The 18,780-nt window shown below is 32.5% G+C and overlaps 1 protein-coding gene across 1 annotated transcript in view; it reads right to left on the bottom strand.

Annotated features, from left to right (window-relative positions):
- The window catches only part of Smp_147140 (putative transient receptor potential cation channel), a 116,440-nt gene that overhangs the window by 8,703 nt on the left and 88,957 nt on the right, over positions 1 to 18,780 (bottom strand). The window contains exons 22-27 of the mRNA XM_018798088.1: positions 16,660 to 16,837; positions 7,601 to 7,871; positions 4,180 to 4,259; positions 3,550 to 3,682; positions 230 to 440; positions 100 to 181 (exon numbers count right to left, since the gene is read on the bottom strand). Coding sequence (XP_018653064.1) covers positions 100 to 181; positions 230 to 440; positions 3,550 to 3,682; positions 4,180 to 4,259; positions 7,601 to 7,871; positions 16,660 to 16,837 — 955 coding nt within the window. The remainder of the gene's footprint in view (positions 1 to 99; positions 182 to 229; positions 441 to 3,549; positions 3,683 to 4,179; positions 4,260 to 7,600; positions 7,872 to 16,659; positions 16,838 to 18,780) is intronic.

Raw genomic sequence — 18,780 nt, 5'->3', positions numbered from 1 at the left:
CCAGCTCAGAGAACAAACCTACATCAAAATTATAACTACTATTATGATAATAATAAAAATAATATTAATGATAACCACTACATTTTTTTCATATCATACCATTTGTTGTAGTTCCTGAATCTTGAGCTATTTGTCGTTTAAGTAACCATAATAGACTAGAAGTAAATATCATATCTTTTTCTTTTGAATTATTTACAATAGAATTGGAAGGTATTTCATGACTGTTTACTGTTGTTGTCGTTGAAGTTGTCATTGTTAGATGTTCCATATCATGTGTATTATATTGATGATGAATAACTCCTGGTGATGGACTTATCACTCCTGCTGTATGTAGATTATCTTCCATACAGACTAGATGTTCTTCAACTAAATGAACTAAACCACGTAAATGACGTTGTCTTACATGGATTTCATCCATTCGAAATTGTAACTGATCAATTCTGTGGGAAGTTCAAATGAACATATTATACGTATATGTAAGAAGAGAAAATAAACATTTTAAAAGTAAACAAAACAGGTTAATGTTATAACTTGTGGTCTGGATGCCCTGTTAATGTATGACGTGATAATACCGCCAATTAGAGAGCAGTGGTTTGTCGATCGGACTAATGACGCATAAAACTCGTGCGAGCAGTCTAGAGTACTTATCGGTCCTGCTTTCTGCCTAGCCCAGCCAGTTAAGTTCAGAACACCCTAACAGCCTCTGCGGTATGAATCCTTATATTTCAAACATACTAGGTTTATATACCAAACAGACAGACCATATCGTACCATGAAATAAGGAACAACATTTGTACAGGATTTAGCCAAATGTGGCTGTGAGTAAGGGGGATAGTAATTGATAGACAGGGCATAACTTAAGAATGGTAAATCGTATAGTAATAGTTCATAGGTCAAAATATAATTCATAATAAGAGGGACATGAATAGTTTAGTTATTTAACAATTATACGATAAAAAATATATGCAGAGTATTGGTCCATAAATGGATCCCAAAGTTACCATTCACCATTATTATCGGAACATAACAGTTAAGAGTTTTAATTAATAATTATTTAGTTGAGTTATGTATGTGTACTATTGAAGAGTTCACAAAACTAGGTCGAAATAACTATATTTCACAATTTTTAATTGTTCGTCAACAAAAGTTAATTGTATTTTCATAGTTGAAATCATGAGTCAATTGAAGCTAGACCACCATCGAAAACCTGGAAGCACTGGACGACCGTTTCGTCCTACTATGGGACTCCTCAACAGTGCGCATCCGCGAACCCGCCTAGTGAGATTCGAACTGAGTACCAATCAGTCTCACGCTAGAGCATTTAATCGATAGACCACTGAGCCGGCATCCAACGGTGTTAATGTCTAACTTCAACCAATCCACGAAGTTAATTGGTAATGAAAACCATTGGCAAATTAATAGTTGAATGAAATAATGAAATAATTGAACACAATAGATTAAAAGTGAAATTTAGTTAAAAAGTAAAAATTTGATTTATTCCACATCGACTGTAAATTTAAAGATGACTTACAATAATGAGAAAATAAAAACTGTATTGTTCTGAATACACTAGTCTAATTTTACAGGCTGGATTTTAAGAGCTATCAGTGGTTTATCAGAAGAGGTGTTATAAGCACTTCAACAGGTGAACAGGTAAAACCAGATTAATGTATAGTTTATTGCAAACTGTAAATCTTTCAATACTATTGCTATGAGTAAGTCAAGTTGCATAAAATTCACTTATTAAGATTTGCTGTCACACATCTTGAGAGCTATGAGGACTGGAGTCCAAGATACCACTTTCCTACTTCAAAGAATTCTGTAGTACTGTTGTCTTTTTTACAGTGACAGGAAACTCGATAAACAAACTTACTACTTATACACCCTTTTATATTTCAATGCCTTATATTCTTTCTCTGTTACTTTATATTTGCACTTCTTACAAGGTTGTAGGGATTGTCAAACTTGAAGTTTCACGTAACTGATTGATTTTAGTTGGACGACCATTGAGAACTAGAAACTACCGTATGGCTATTTTGGCCTAGCATGGGACTTCTCAGCAGTGTGTACTTAAAACACAATCAAGGACCAAACCGAGGATACTAGAGCCTTGAGGTGAGCTCTCAACATTTAGACTGCTGAGTTGCCGTTCAATGGTTTCTATTTCTAACATAGGTAAATATTGCTCGGCTATCATCCATTGTCACACCGGACATGGTTAAACTCTATTGATCACGGTCTCTCACAAAGACTCCGAGAATATTAAATTATTTTGACATATTGTCTTCACTGTTTATATCTTTCCCTGTACAGTTAAAATTTTCAAAGTTTAAATTACGAACTAATTTGAACTGAACCACCACTGAAAACGAGAAAGCACTGGACGCCTGTCTCGTCTTGGCATGTGACTTGTCAACATTTCCTACTCACGATCCCGCACTCAGAAGTTGAATCCAAGACCTTCGGTCTCTCACGCTAACGCTCAACCTTTAGACCACTGAGCTAGGATCCAACAATGCTAATGTCCAACTTCAATCAATCGATAATGCCGAGTAATATTGTGGAGTCCCATGATAGGACGGAACGTCTGTTCAGTGCTTCCTGGTTTTCAATGGTGATCTAGCTAAGATCAATCCGTGATTTAAACTTTGTAGAATGGGGAAAATTGGTTCAGCAATGAGTTCTCTTTTCGGCGAGCTCATTTTCAAAGTTGTACAACTTCAAATATATACTTATTTTTCAGGCTGATAATAATTACACTAGTTACAATAATAGTGATAGTAAAATTCTGTTAAACATGGTAACAATGAGGTAGAGTAAGCAAAGGTATTGAAACGTTATTTTTATCAGGGACACTAATAATAGTTTAGGTAAGAGCTTGAATATTGATCATGAAGATAGATAGGGAAATTATAAATGGGAAAGAAAAGATGAGTATGATAGGATAAAATGTTAAAATTGAGATGAAGTGTAATCATGAAGATTATAGAAACAGAAATAAAGCAGTTGGGGGGTAAAAGATCTATGGGGTAGATAGAAGGGGAAACAGATGGTTGTGAACAGAGAAAGGTATGAAGAAGAAATAAAATTATGAGGCATTAAGACCATGTTAGGAGAACCAGGTTGTAACAATTTCTCTGGGACACATAATTCTGCTTTTTTCTAGATGTATTGCTATCGCATCTTCTCAATATTGTCGAAGCAATAGCTATACATCTAGGAAAACCAGAATTATGTGTCCAAAAGAAATTGTTACAACCTCTTCCTCTACAATGGTTTTAATGCCTTATAATTTTCTTTCTTCTTCATACTTCTTAAAAAGCAGAGATCAAGTACCATCGACTCCGATGACTTCATAATGTGAGGAAGCCACAATCCTGCACTTTTCACTAAGATGTTCGGGGACTAGTAAAGAATTGGAAAAATGTTTATTATTTCCGTTTGATATTTATTATTTAGCAGGTGAAAACATTCTGAGTCTATTCGGGAATAATATTCCTCACTTATATCTTGGTTTCTAATTTAATTAATTATAGTGTTGTTGCTTACTTTTTATTTAATATTTCGACTTGACCTTCAGCTTTGTGCAATTCAGCTTTTCTTGTAACACGTGTATAGTCCTCCACACATTCCTCCTCAAAATCATGCAATTTTTCAACTTCATCTGGATTTAGAAATAGTTCTAGAGTACAGAAATAAAAACAACATCGATTGTTTTCAGAACAGTAAACCATATCAATATCTATTATTATTATTTTTATTAAGTTGTTGGAATAGGGTGATAGAAAAGTTCTGAGTGTAATTTCTGTACTTAAGAGTAATCATTAGGAGATAGCGTTAATAATCACTGTACATAGAATTATCAGTTTATGAGTAATGTTTCTGACTACACAAATCAATAACGAGACTTTAAATTTTCTAGGTTACACAAGCTTCTTGAAGCCTTGAGACCCGATAGTTTGTGCCTCCAGTAGTGTGATACTAAGTACAAGGTATTGCGTTACTCAGAATACCACAACTTTTGTTTGTAGAACTTAATTAGAAATGATATCAAAATTTATCATTACTTATTAGTTAGTACCCGACATCAGAATGCTTGAAGAAGTATTAATTTCATTAGGATTTTTAAATACACGAAAACAAGAATGAAACCTAGATACAGCCATTTTTACTGATTACCTTCCTCTATTGTACGTGTAACAAAATGTGATAAACACGGTTTTAAGCTAGTAGCCTTGATGTCTATATACATCACTAACCTGATTAATATGATCAAAAGGACAATATAGAGTAGAAAACATGAACTAGTTAGTAACTAATGATAGATCAGTAAAAACATCAAATTCTTTGAAGATTCTGTAGATTACTTTTTGTATTGATAAAAATGTAATTTCTGTGCTCAATACTATATGTTTGGTTAAAGTAGAAAATTCTCATTACAAAGTTGGAAAGTATTTTAAAGAATTTCTCTTAACTTATATTTTAATCTCAAGAATTCAAGAAAGAACTATATTATAGAGTTGAGATCATGAGTCAATTGAAGCTAGAACACCATCGAAAACTTGGGAGCACTGGACAGCCGTTTCGTCCTATTGTGGAACTCCTTAGCAGTGCGCATCCATGATCCTGTCTCGCGAGATTCGAACCCAGGACCTACCAGTCTCGCGTCAGAGCACTTAACCGATAGACCACTGAGCCGGCCAGTATCCAACGGTGTTAATGTCTAACTTCAACCGATTCACGAAGTTGAGCAACCGTTCACTAATGTCACCAGTGAGTTGATATCTCCCAACAGAAATATATATTAGATATTTTCAAAACTGTAATTAACTATTATTCATCTTAAATCATAAAAATGGTGTCCAATTTTCCTTGATAAGATATTTTACAACATAATAACAAACAGACAAGCGGTTGCTTTTAAACTAGAATGACTAGAGATAGTAAGAATTATATGATAACTCATTAATAAATGTAATGTGAGCGATAGACTGTTATGACGGGTGGTGTCCGGGACTGATACTAATAAATCAACTTCTTATTCACCAGGCTCCAAACTTTTGCTGAGGGAGAAGATAATAGAGGAGGAGAAAGATTATCGGACTACTGAATCACATGAAAAATGAATCCATTTCTTGGTCAGTGAAATTCACTTGTCCTTGAGAAGATTTCTGATTAGTATCAAGTAACCTTCTCATTCGCCGGATTATGATTAGCCTATTGTATTATAGGCACTATTCATTAATTACAGTAAATTGAAACTATGAAAGTTTGAAAACATGAAAATTGTGGATTATAATTTAAAGTAAATTATTTCTACTTAGAATATTTTATGGAATAAATTCTATTGAATATGTAAAACTTAAAGAAATCTACATCAAAACTTACTGAGACCAGCTGATAGTTCAGTAGTCGCTGAATCTATTACTGTATCTTGAGGTTCATTATTATCTCGACGATTTCGTGAATCAGATTTCGATGGAGAATTTGGATCATTATTATTATTATTATTATTATTATTGTTATTAGTATTATTACCATTTTGACTTGTTTGCTTCTGTGCATCAGACAGATTAGGAAGATTTAATGTATTAGGCTGAATAGATGCTCGACGCTTTTTACGAATTCTGTCACAGTGATAAAAAAAAACGCACTAAGAATAAATTGATATTACACATAAGTGATAGCTTAATTGGTTAACACTTCAATGGATTGTAAATTATATTAATAATGTATTTGACTGTCATGTTAGGGGATTAATAATATGTTAGACATATTTGATAAATAATTACACCAAAGTAAGTAAAAAGAATACAAAAAAGTGGAAAACTATTCAAATAGTCATGTTCATCTGTTTATGATTGGTTAGGAAGTGACAATTAAGTGAAATGTCGAATTAGGAGAAAAAGTAAACCAAGAAGAGGTTTCTGATGACCAAAAACGAAAACAAAAGGAAGGATTGAAGAGGAAAAACTGAAAAATATGTTTGTGAAAATATATGTATCAATATAATTAGTTATGACTGAAAAAATATAGATTTCAATGAATGATGATCAACGTTCATGTAAAAAGACTAACCTTTTCGGATAGTGAAGCATATTTTGAAAAATCTTGATGCACGTATCAGACCTTATTAAAGATTAAATTAAATATGACACAATTGAATTGGCGATTCCAAATGACTTTGTTTAGATGTACACTAGTAAGCATCAACGAAATAGGCTACTGGTTTGAAGAGTGTAATGTGTATATGCTGAATGTAATTTTTATCAGAAAATGGTATAAGATGTGTAAATTAACTTGTGGAATACATACACAAAATCAGATAATTTTTCTTAAAGCTCTATATAGAAGCCATCAGATAGTTACACTCTAACCTTGGACAAAGATGATGCTGTTATAAATTGATCGATATATGAACTACTGAAGTTACGATTTAGTGTTCGTATTCACAACATATCCTGAAAATTTTATATTTAATGCTCTCTTATGAGGAGTCCACCACTAAAGTAAAACAGTAATCTGATGCTTACTAGTTTTTCAATATTCTATCAACTAATATCAACTTTTAATGAAAATTACTTTCCGTGTATCTACATTAAATTGGTTAGATGTGATAATGTAAACGTAAAAAGAACTAACATACAGGTAAATTGATAAAATATTTAAGAGAATATAGACTAGTCATTTGAATTTTAACCTTATTACGATAAATTAACATATGAAGAATGTTATACCAAAAAAAGGAATCATCAACATATTTCCCAGATATTAGTGCATGTATTTTATTGAATTTTAATGAAAAGGAATATTTCAGTGTACATTTTATAATTACCATTATATTATTTATTAGTAAATAAGTAGTGTAACTAAAGTATTGTCATTTCCTACTATGATCGATGGTTGGCATCATGAGTCAATTGAAGCTAGACCACCATCGAAAACCTAGAAGCACTGGATGGCCATTTCATCCTATTGTGGGACTCCTCAGCAGTGCGTATCCACGATCCTGCCTCGAGAGATTCGAACCCAGGACCTATCAGTCTCGCGCGCGAGCGCATAACCACTAGACCACTGACCTGGCATTCATCGTGGTCTAGCTTCAGTTGACTCATGATCTCAACTATATGAAATTACTAAAATTTCCACAAAACCCTCTTCTGATTATAATCGACAGCTTAATGTAACTAACTAGAATTCATATCTTATGAAAGAAATTTACGTAATGAATTAATAATTCCAACATGACAAGCTGGATACTTATAACGAATTGATGTATAAAATATAATCCATTTTTGAAGAATAAATGCTCATAATTTTTTATCTAAAAGAAAAACGAACGTAAACTGTTTCAAATAAGTGAAATAATCATAGAATTTAACAAAATATGATGTGTTTTAAAAATTCTAAACAAAACAATCAAAGAATTCTAACATTGATGATCTATGAACACATCAATTTATTTTAAATTACCATCAGAAAGGTAGATTTATCAACGTTTTATACTGCCATATGTGTATATTCAACATACAGAAAGTAGTGTTTGTCATGTATGTGATGAAAAACATATTCAAATAGGAAAATCATAAGTAAAACTCACCGGTATATATTACGTATAGACATATAAATCCAAGAGATAATAATAAACGGTGGTGGTAACAATGGTCGAGATTCATATTCAATGATCACTGCATATCGTAGATAATTATAAACTAATTCAGATTGTTGACGTACTCTAGCAAATATATCATTGAATACAGCAATAACAACGTTGACAAATAGAATTATGGAGTATAACAGATATATCACTGTTGCGATTGGTACAATTTCTAAAAATGGTGCAGTCTGTGATTCAATAGGCCAATCAATAGCTAAAAAAGAGTAAAGGAAAGGAACAAAAACATTCTAGGTGAATAAAAAGTCTTTTAAAGAATTATAACATGCAAGATGTTAAAGTTGATAGGAGAAAAGCATGACGTTCACAAAATATCCTATTAGGAAATATCTGCCAATGTCCAGTAGATCCCAATAATATAGAAAAGGTTTCAAATTACTTTTAGTTAATCAGTGCCTTTGGAACATTCCCAGAGAGATCCAGAATCCGATAGTATTCGTGTCATTTTTATCCTTGATTCTAGTAACCTTGAAAAGATGCTAAAAATATATTCCTGTCGATCTCGTGAATGGACTATATCAAGAGACAGATGAAATCAATGAAGAGAGAGAGTAAATGTTAAACTTTTGACCATATATCTTTGTTTCCGTTTTCTGACTCGATGACTTGAACTTTGAACAATTAACAATCAGCTCACATATTTGACTCTTACTGCATCATATAATGGATAACGGAATAAAAACTTTGGTAATTATACTGAATAAAGGACTTAATGATTAATATATAATCTTATACTGGACAGCAGAGTCATCGTCCTGTCAGAGTTAGAGACCAAATTCGAGTATTCTAAATAACTTGAAATTTTGGATGGGATTTGTAACTTTGTTGAAACATTTCCAGGATACTGTCATGAATCAGCTGCAAATAAATGAAACTAAGTTGTTACTAGCTAGATTGTAATATCACAGACATAGTTGGGTATGGTGTAAAATTTGAAAACTGTCGTCATAATAATTCCTAGAATATTAGTTGCTATCGTTAGTATTTGTGAATAAAACATTTTTTCGAATATAACTAAGGAAATTTTCTTCTAAAGAATGTTCTGACAACTACTATCCAACTATATTTTCCCCTAATGATCGGTTATTGTCTGTTAAGTAGTCAGTCATTAATATTCACTTACCTTGGAATCAAACTTAAGTGTAGTATTGTTGAGATGACAAATCAGCCTCAGTTAGACAACAGTTGAGAGCCAAAGAGCCTTGGAAGGCCTTTTCGTACTAGCATGAGACTCTTCAACAATGTTCACCACTGACCTCACCAGGGATTGAACTCAGGATTACATGTCATAGCAAGCACATAATATTTAGACCACTGGGCTGACATCGATTATCGTAGATAGCTGCTTCACGCCCAACTAATTGAATTCCCCTGGTCACGGCTTCTCTCTACGACCACTGGAATTAACTCTCGAAACTAGTCACTAGAGGACATATGATAATTTTTAAGTAGTGGGGAGTTGTGGTGATTGTTGAATGTTGTTTGGATCACATACCGATCTAAGTTAACTGGGCTCTAAAATGTGTAATTGGTGTTTAGCAGGAAAGTTGAAGAGAGAACATTAAATTTGAGGCTAGTTTTCGTCATAGACTAATCTCTACACTACGTATAGGGTTATGAGTGATCTTTGCCGAGGTGTTAACCAAGCCAAAAGAGATATCCTCAGTATTCCTTAGTTTCCTCAGCTGACAGCTGTTCAGTGACGAAAGCTCTCTTTAGAAGCGAGAAATATTTCACTTGAAAGATGGAAATAAGATATTAACTAATTATTAAATAAAGATGTTATTGTAATTAATGGAATACGGAGTTATGGCTTATTGTTCTGAATCGAATAGTTTCTACTAATTATTTGCATATCTACCTTTTCGATGAATTCTAGTCACACCTTATGAAATTGAGGTTTGGTTTATCACTATAATTTTCTAACACAGCTTGGAAATATATCTTATTGTTATCAGTGTCTAGGTTTTTACGTTAATCATCCAGCATATTAGGAGAAATATTGAAAAATGACCAAGAAATTTCATCTTAAACAAAATGACCTTAAATACCATCATACGTATGGGGGGGATTGTCACTATCATGTAACCTAATCTTTTCTACTATCACTAATATTATTACTACTTCTATTACTCTGTGACATATGTCAATAATATTATTGGTGTTAAATAAAGATAATTGAATAGTGGTAGTTATCCCAAAGAGATATTACCAATTTACAAGACATTAAATCGTAAAATAATATCACTATTGATTAATTCGTTGTGATAGATATTTTTATTTAATTTAAACTGATGAACATCCAAGAAACATTGAAAATTACTGTTAATTTCAATGCTCACTAGTGACTGGCTCCATGAGGTATTTCTTGGAGTTCTAGTGAGAAGCAGTAACCAGTGGAGTTCAACCAGGTCTATTGGGAGATATCAACTCACTGAAGACATTGGTGAATGGTTGCTCAATTTCGTGGATTAGTTGAAGTTAGACATTAACACCGTTGGATACTGGCCGGCTCAGTGGTCTATCGGTTAAGTGCTCTGACGCGAGACTGGTAGGTCCTGGGTTCGAATCTTGCGAGACAGGATCGTGGATGCGCACTACTGAGGAGTTCCATAATAGGACGAAATGGACATCCAGTGCTTCTAGGTTTTCCATGGTGTTCTAGCTTCAATTGACTCATGATTTCAACTACATAATTTCAATGTGTTAGTATTAGCGTATGAAACATATTTACAAAGTATCTTTATTATTTAAATTTATTACTGTAACCGATAGATACTAAGTAGTTCATGATAAAAAATCATGATAATATTAATATGATAATCGATTATGTATGTCTTGTACTCTATTAGTGATAATTTTCAGGTTGCTTAGGCTTAATATGAAAACCATAATGGAATGATTAAATCTCAAATGATCTCACCATATGTAATTATAAAAAATAAATAAAATAAAGACATGAATCTAATATAGGAATAAATAAATATGAGGTGAACTGTAAACTGACTAAATTAAAAAGAAAAGGCAATAAATAGAGTGTAAGATATAGAGGAAGTTGAACAGTGAAATAAGTGTATTCGTATTATTGCGCTCTTCGATTATCTTAAATTGAAATACTTAAACTAATTATTTATTTGTATAGATATCGATGATATCATTATTCTATTTGATAAGAATTGATCAGTGAATTCATGAATTAATGATGAAGATCATATGCTGGCTTATTAGCATTTTATACTACTTTTAAGCTATGTTAGTAGTAAGTTCAACATTACATGATCATTAGTTATCTAACTGTATTTGTAAATTGTAAACAATAATACACAATGAATAAGTGACTGTGAATAAATACGTAATAAAACAAATATTGTTTAGACCACTGAGCCGGCATCCAACGGTGTTAACGTCTAACTTCAACTAATCCACGAAATTGAGCAACCATTCACCAATGTCATCAGTGAGTTGATATCTCCCAACAGACCTGGTTGAACTCCACTGGTTACTGCTTCTCACTAGAACTCCAAGAAATACCTCATGGAGCCAGTCACTAGTGAACATATGATCATTATCAGAAGGGGTTTTGTGGAGATTTTAGTAATTTCATAGAGTTGAGATCATGAGTCAATTGAAGCTAAACCACTATGGAAAACCTGGAAGCACTGGACGGCTGTTTCTTCCCACTGGGGGACTCCTCAGCAGTACGCATCCACGATCCCGCACTCGCGAGATTCGAACGGAGGACCTACCAGTCTCGCGCCAGAGCACTTAACCGATAGACCATATTAATGAATTTTTACAGTGGGAAAAAAGCTCATCATATTGCATCAGCGTTCAAAATCATCATATATAACAACAATGGATTATCCACGTCACTTAAAGTATTAAGTTTTGAATGGATATAAACAGTGTCAAAGGTCTTATAGAATAGATGAATTGTGGCTAGCAAAAAAATAGGGTGCTCATTCTATTGCATTCGGTACCTGTAAATTGGCTATACTTGTATTCTGGCGTTGATGCTTACAGTGGTGGGACTCGAACCTAGTAACTTTCGGTTCAGGATAATTCAAACTCTTACCGATAACGATAAGACCAAAAATATTAAATATTCTTCTTTGAATTAATAAAAGTATTTCTTTTAGTACAAAGCAATGTAAACGATTAACACATGATTTATTATCCATTTATTTGGTTCGAATACAATTTTAATCATCATGAACGAACAAATATTAAATCGATATAGTCATTGGAGACTGTGAATCATTGAACAGTTATTCCATCTTGGTTTAAGGCACTTCGTTAATATGTATCCAGAACTCAACACACAAGACAGAATATAGAACCTCAAAATCTTATAGTAAGGATGATACTATTTAGACGCTAGGTTAGATGATAACTTCATTTAATTAATGATATTTGGAAGTGATTACTAGTAGGTAGGTGCTTCAAATTTAACTTGGCTAATCACAAAGACCAAAGTCTTTTACTAAAAATTTGTCTTAAATATAGTTTTCAGAGTGTGCTGGGTTATTATTTAGACGTCAGGAGGTCTTTAGCTATCTTCAAATACATCATTTTAATTCATTTAGTATTGTTTGTTTGAATATTCCCGTTGATGTTTAGGACTGCGATTGGTCAGTCTCTAATTGGCATGTGTGCATACTGTGCGTATTGCCTCGATATTGCCCTAATTCACAAGCATTGTAAGCAAAGATGGATATTGGCTAACAGTGGAATCCAGGACGCGCATCACTTCGTCCTATTAGGAACTCGTCCGCTGGATGTACCTGCACCTCAGAGTTGATGTTCACTCTGGGACTCGACCAGTTGCAGTCCTAACCATCAATGGGAAGATTCAAACAAACAATACCAAGTGAATTTAAACTTCACTCAATTGCACAAGCAAGTAGCTAACAGGACTCAGTAGCTAAGTGGATAACGCAAAGACGTTTGAAGCGAAAGGTACTGAGTTCGAGTCCCAGAGTGAACATCAACTCTGAGATGCAGGTAGATCCAGCTGACGAGTCCCAGTTAGGACGAAACGTGCGTCGTGGATTCCACTGCTAGCCACTATACATTTCTGCTTACATCATTTTCATGTTAAAATTTTTTTACCTATCCATCTAACTTGACCAATACGAGTATAATTAGAACACTTTTGAAATGATAACTTTTCTCTTTCACCATATGTAATTTTTTTTTAAAATGAAGTTTATTGACAAGGGAGCTTTTGCTTTATTTCATCCTTAACGCCCTCGGGTAAATAAACCTAAGTTTTATTCAGGTTACAGAAAATAATGAATTACAACACAGCAATTATTCTAATCGTGTGAAGATTTAAATATCATATGAATTTGTTTGAAATAAAAGAGGACACTGAAATTGCTGGGTATTTAAACAGATAGAAGTATATTCTAAATTTTATAATATACTGACTCGAATTGTGAATGATTGAGAACATTTAATGAATACTAAAGTATTTATAATGATTGATTGGTTAAAAGAAAGTAATAAGAGTATTTCTTTTTAAATATTCTATTTACTGTATTCAGTATAAAGAAAATGTGATATGTAAATATTAACTTGTTTAAATGAGCAAATTATATTTACCACCCATTAAGATTATAAATATAATAAGTTAAATAAAGACAAAACAAATATGCAAACACCAACCCTCAAGTAAAGTATGATCGAGTGGAAAAGAAAACATGCTTCTTATACCTACGCTTCAAAGTGGATGGAATCGCTGGAATAATTAATCACAGACTTAATTCTGCGTTGAAAGCGACCTACCCAGCAGATAAACTGACAACGGTGTGGGAAACTAACTGCTCACTCAAACAAGCTAAAATCAATAAGTCTTCTTTTCTCAGTAGCTCCAACTGCATTTACCAACTTATATGTAAGTGCCGAAGCACATACATTGGAAGAACCGAGAGAAGAGTATATGTTCGTATTTCTGAGCATTTTCCTAAGAAACTGAGACTGCGAGGGACCAGGGCTCTCAACAGTGCAATAGCTCGGCATTTACTGGACAACGGGCACACCATTGATATTTTTCATGCTTTCAAAATCATTAGCAAACAAAGAAGTACAACTTCCCTCCGGTTTTTTGAAGCGATCGCAATAAAAAAAAACTCAAATTGGATCTATGTACTCAAAAAGAGACAGTGATAAACTTATCACCACCCTGGTAATCCATTTTTTATGTTTCTTTTTGATATTAGTTTTATTTTGGTCAATATTTAGTTTTTTATTATATTCCTCTTCTATTACCCAATTCTTAAACCCCCCTTTCTCCCACACATTTCCGCTCACTTGTCTCTCTTAAACTATATGAAATCTCCAAATTCTATTCAATTATTACGTAACCCACTTTATTTGTTTTTAATTCCATGACTCCTTCATTACCTCTAAAATTATTACACATTTGATCTTATCTGTCTTTGAAAACTCACTCACTCATGAAACCCTTAATTGATATTCTAGAGAGCAATTATTTTCGAAGTATGTCATAACGATGATTAAAAGACAAAATATTTATTCATTTAAGGATTTCACTTTTGCTGAGCTAGACTGTTTGTCATTTGTTTATTTCTCTGTATTTGTTGGATGATCAATATGGGTAAACTGATAGTTTGGTCATGGAGCCGACCTCGGAATCTCTATTAAACGGAATTCAGATTAAAAAAACAACAAGCCAAACATATATTTCAAATTCTCAAACTAGAACAAATCAGATGTCTGGTGTTCCCTGTTTTTGGATGGTTCATTAGCCAATCTTGGTTTGTGATAAAAACTATATTCAAATCTGGAAGATTAATTGGATAAATTAGTTTTTAATCAGAAATCGACTGATATACAGTTATTAGCTGAGAAAATGTGTGGGCATTACTCTACTGACTTAAGATAAACTATTTGATGGAAGTATGCACTTGTAAAGTTTAAGAAGATGACTAATCGTGTGCCTTTCGAGACATTCTATCTATGATTGCAAATATATCAATAAAATTAGATTATCTCAGTTTGATGATAGTTTCTGTCACAGATTCACATTAGTAGAAGAACCCCAAGCAAGAGATATTTCTTTGCTCACTAGCAACCAGCTTCAGGTTGAATTGAACAGGTTTCAGAGAAAAGTTTAACCATGTTGGGAGTGAGATAACCATCTAACCTAAAAATTGTACTATTTCGTGAATTTACTAAAGCTGAAAATATAAACCACTAGACTCTAACTCTGCTAGACTTTTACAAACTAATTTCATGTAGCTAGTATAACGCATTAAAATAAACTATGACTAGTCACACATGTCCCAATCACCTCAGTCAATGGAAGTTCACAACCTAAAAAAATTGCCCACCAATTTTAAAAATCTACAGTACTTACTAGTTCTGTAATATAAAAACAGTGCTTCAAAAACGTCAGTGATCCATTAAAGAAAGCTTATCTATGTTCTCTGTCTGTACTTTTATGTAGCACCTTCACACCATATTAGGTATTAGGTAATCTTATTTTTTTTATAAGTTGTATAAAGCGGTTGAATCTAAACAAACCTTTCTTGTCCTATCTATATTTGGATTTCATCAATCACTAGAGTCGATGAGATTTCCAAGAAAAATGCCCCTAATCATCCACTTCACTTAATATCGTTAAAAATTTAAAATTAATAGAAACCAAATAATCCATGCAAAAACATTTTACATTAGAAGAACTACAAAATTTATTCATCATAAAACACTATTATTTTTATGCTTCAAACTATGATTTTACTTTACATTGACCGGAATTTTCCATTTTAAAATTGTTATCTTCATAAATTACCCCCCAATCATTGTATTCTCTCTAATTGATTAGTTTAATGATTAACTTTGAAACAATTGAAAAGTTACTTTTTTTTCAAAATGTAATCATTCAATTGTGTATTCTTTAATTTTAAGAGTTTAAATATAATGACAAACCATTTCAGGTGGTTTTAAGTTAAAAAAAAGGGATACACATACTTATAGTGTGGTGTGGGTTACTGATATCTACATAAGTAGTATATGGTGGTGGTTGGGCATCGAATGTATTTCAGTAGAAGATCGATAAGGAGAGAACGGGAACGACATGCAATTGATACGAAAATGCATGAACAATTATAATCGGAGACTATGGATGGATATTTGCAGAAGGAACAGTCAAATTGAGACAATTGATTGTTAATTTGCAGATTAACTGTTCACTATATGGTTCTCATAATGAGATATTTTGTAATGTTGTGCTAAAATACTTTCGATTATCCCCACTCGCGTTTTGTTCACTACAATAGGTACCAATTGTGTGAAGCGGTATTTCGTTTAATTTAAAGTAGTTTGTCTTAGAAAAAAGTTTCTTTTTCCACATGGTTTGAATGAGTAGTTGGATGAAAATTTGGAGCCAAGAATATTAGAGGAAACTATAAATACATAACTTTCAATTATCTTTTGAAGATAATTTTCATTTGGAACCTACAGAAATTATTCTAGGCCAAAAAACACTGGATTGTAGATTAATTTGAACTAATATGATTGTGTAAATTCAGTAAATTTGTTAGTAGAAGGTTTTATAGTTTTATTACGTTACCAGGTACAGATTTGTATACTGTCCTTCGAGCTACACTCTAAATGTGAAGTCAACTGATATTAAACGTTTTCTCAAATGGTGGTAGTTAGTGTTCAGCTCAAACCTACAACTTAGTGGATGGAAGTCAAATATCTCACTCGTTGAATGATCGTTCCTAATTTTCTTATTATCAAAACTATATTTTTCTCATTTACAATAACATGTTTAGGTAGCCTTTGAAACACTACTGTTTAGTTTTAAAATTTCAAATGCTATTAAGTATCAGTTCATTAGATTCTGGATGCTCAGACTTTTGTGCGTTAAATTCACATTTGGTCGTCGCATAACAGAATTATAGTCTATTGAAGTTTGATAGATATAACGCAATTAGAAAAATATTACTTACGATCTATTTCACCAGCATACACTTCACCATATAACATGAAGTATGGTTTAAGCATAATGCCTTTAACAGCTTCAAGATTTACATAGGTATGTTTAGGATACATAATTCCTTGACGTATTGTACCAAATGCCAACAGTGGAAGAAAGAGTAGTGTAAGCATAGGAATCATTAGACGAACCTGTAACATAAATTAAAAGAAAAATTTCACAGTTAAGTTTTCAGTTAGTACATGTAAATGAACAGGTCTAATTATCAAATACTGATGAAATAGCAAAAACTTAGGCTTGAAATTCTAGTTGTCATATTACAAAAGGCACGATGTTAATTGTAGAATGGTGACTTGTGAAACCAACCGTTTAAAGAGAAAGTTAGCTAATTACTAACAGAATTAGACGATCATCGCGGGTAGGTTGAAAATTGACTGACTTTGGAAATGGAGATCATTGGATTTCACATCTATAATCTCAAAAAAGTGTGCTCGCTGTGAATTATGAAGGCATTTGGTAAAGTAAACTGTATAGAATTGTATTACAGCTACAATGAATAAACAGTTTTTATATGGTTAATGAACATTGACATATTAAATTATTTATTGTGATAAATTAAAAAAAGGTTAAGAATTAAGGTTAGGAGTTCATATGAGGACTGAAGTGGAAGAACATTTTGTAGTTGTAATGATGAGTGCTTATGCAGATAGTTTTTATTGTAAATCATGTCATGGGTATATCACTTCATTTTATCCTGAAAAATCTAATCTTTTCATCATCTTAGAAATTACTGAAGTTTGTTTTTATACCTTAGTCTTTCAATGTTAAAGTTTACACACTTGACATATGGCACTTAACGAGTCATAAACTATCAGTCATTGGCTATATCGAGACAATACGCACAGTATACACATATGCCAATTAGAGACTGACCAGTTGCAGTCTTAAACATCAATGGGAAGATTCAAACAAAACAATACTAATTGAATATCAGTCATTGGATTTTAAATTTCACGCAATAATTCCAGAGCAGGCTTCTTAAATCTTATTGGTTCATCAGTGTAGTTTACTTTTTGTAGTATTTAAATAGTATTGTAGTGAACAAAACACGATTGGGGACAATCGAATGTATTTAAGCACAAATTACAGACTATCTCACTAAATTCTGATAACCATACAGTAAATAGTTAATTTGCAAATTAACAACCAATTGTCTCAATGTTCACTGTTCTTTCTGTAAATATCAGTTCACCTTCTCTAATTCCATTGTTCATGTATTTTCGTACCGATTGAGCTTCATTTCAGTTCTTTCCTTATCTATCTTCTGCAAAAATACATTCTATATCTGACTATGGCCATATACTACTTATATGGATATAAGTAGACTACACTGCAGTATATTCACTTTACACATAATTTAAATATTATAGGTATAATTCAAAGTCTAGTACTATAAGTTTGTTTCCTGTTAAAATGAGAGAAAATTCCGGAATTTCATTTGCTACAACAACAACAACATAAAAACAAAAAACAAACTAGATGCCAAATTTCAAATTTACATTTTATTTAATAATTTCGGTGCCAATTCAATAATTTTCAGCCTTCTGTACTTTAGTTACGCTAATCGTTTGGTTTATTTTATGCAAAAAACAAACAAACAGAATTTATGGTTTCCCTTCTAATTGTGGACATAAGCTGTTGGAAATAATAATACTAAATTCAATTCATATAAACGGTTAAACAAATCATCCAGAGATGATTGTTGACAGATTCTAACTAAACTTAATGTCATGACAGTAAGAATAAAAGTATTGTAGAGAATGAAAAAAAAGAAGATAGTTTCATAGAAAATTATGACACTATAAGAAAAATCGTTTTGTAGTGATTCATTATTGATCAGATAAGAAAGAAGCTAGAAGTATTTATAGATTTGCTAGCTCATTTCCTTTAAGCATCCTATCAGATGTATAAAAAGAAGGTGGGGGTAAGTATCTCTCTCTCAGAGTTCCACCTATGCAAATTACTATGCATAATATAGATGAATTCATTCTTGATAAGTGATCGAACAAATATATGTACGTAAATAGGTAGAGAATTGAAACGTACAGAGAGCTTATGTACCCAGGGATATCGT

This window comes from Schistosoma mansoni, chromosome 6, assembly GCF_000237925.1.
Source record: "Schistosoma mansoni strain Puerto Rico chromosome 6, complete genome".
NCBI classification, from domain to species: Eukaryota; Metazoa; Platyhelminthes; class Trematoda; order Strigeidida; family Schistosomatidae; genus Schistosoma; species Schistosoma mansoni.
The sequence above is the reverse complement of the archived record's forward strand: the minus strand, read 5'-3'. Positions and strand labels throughout refer to the sequence as shown.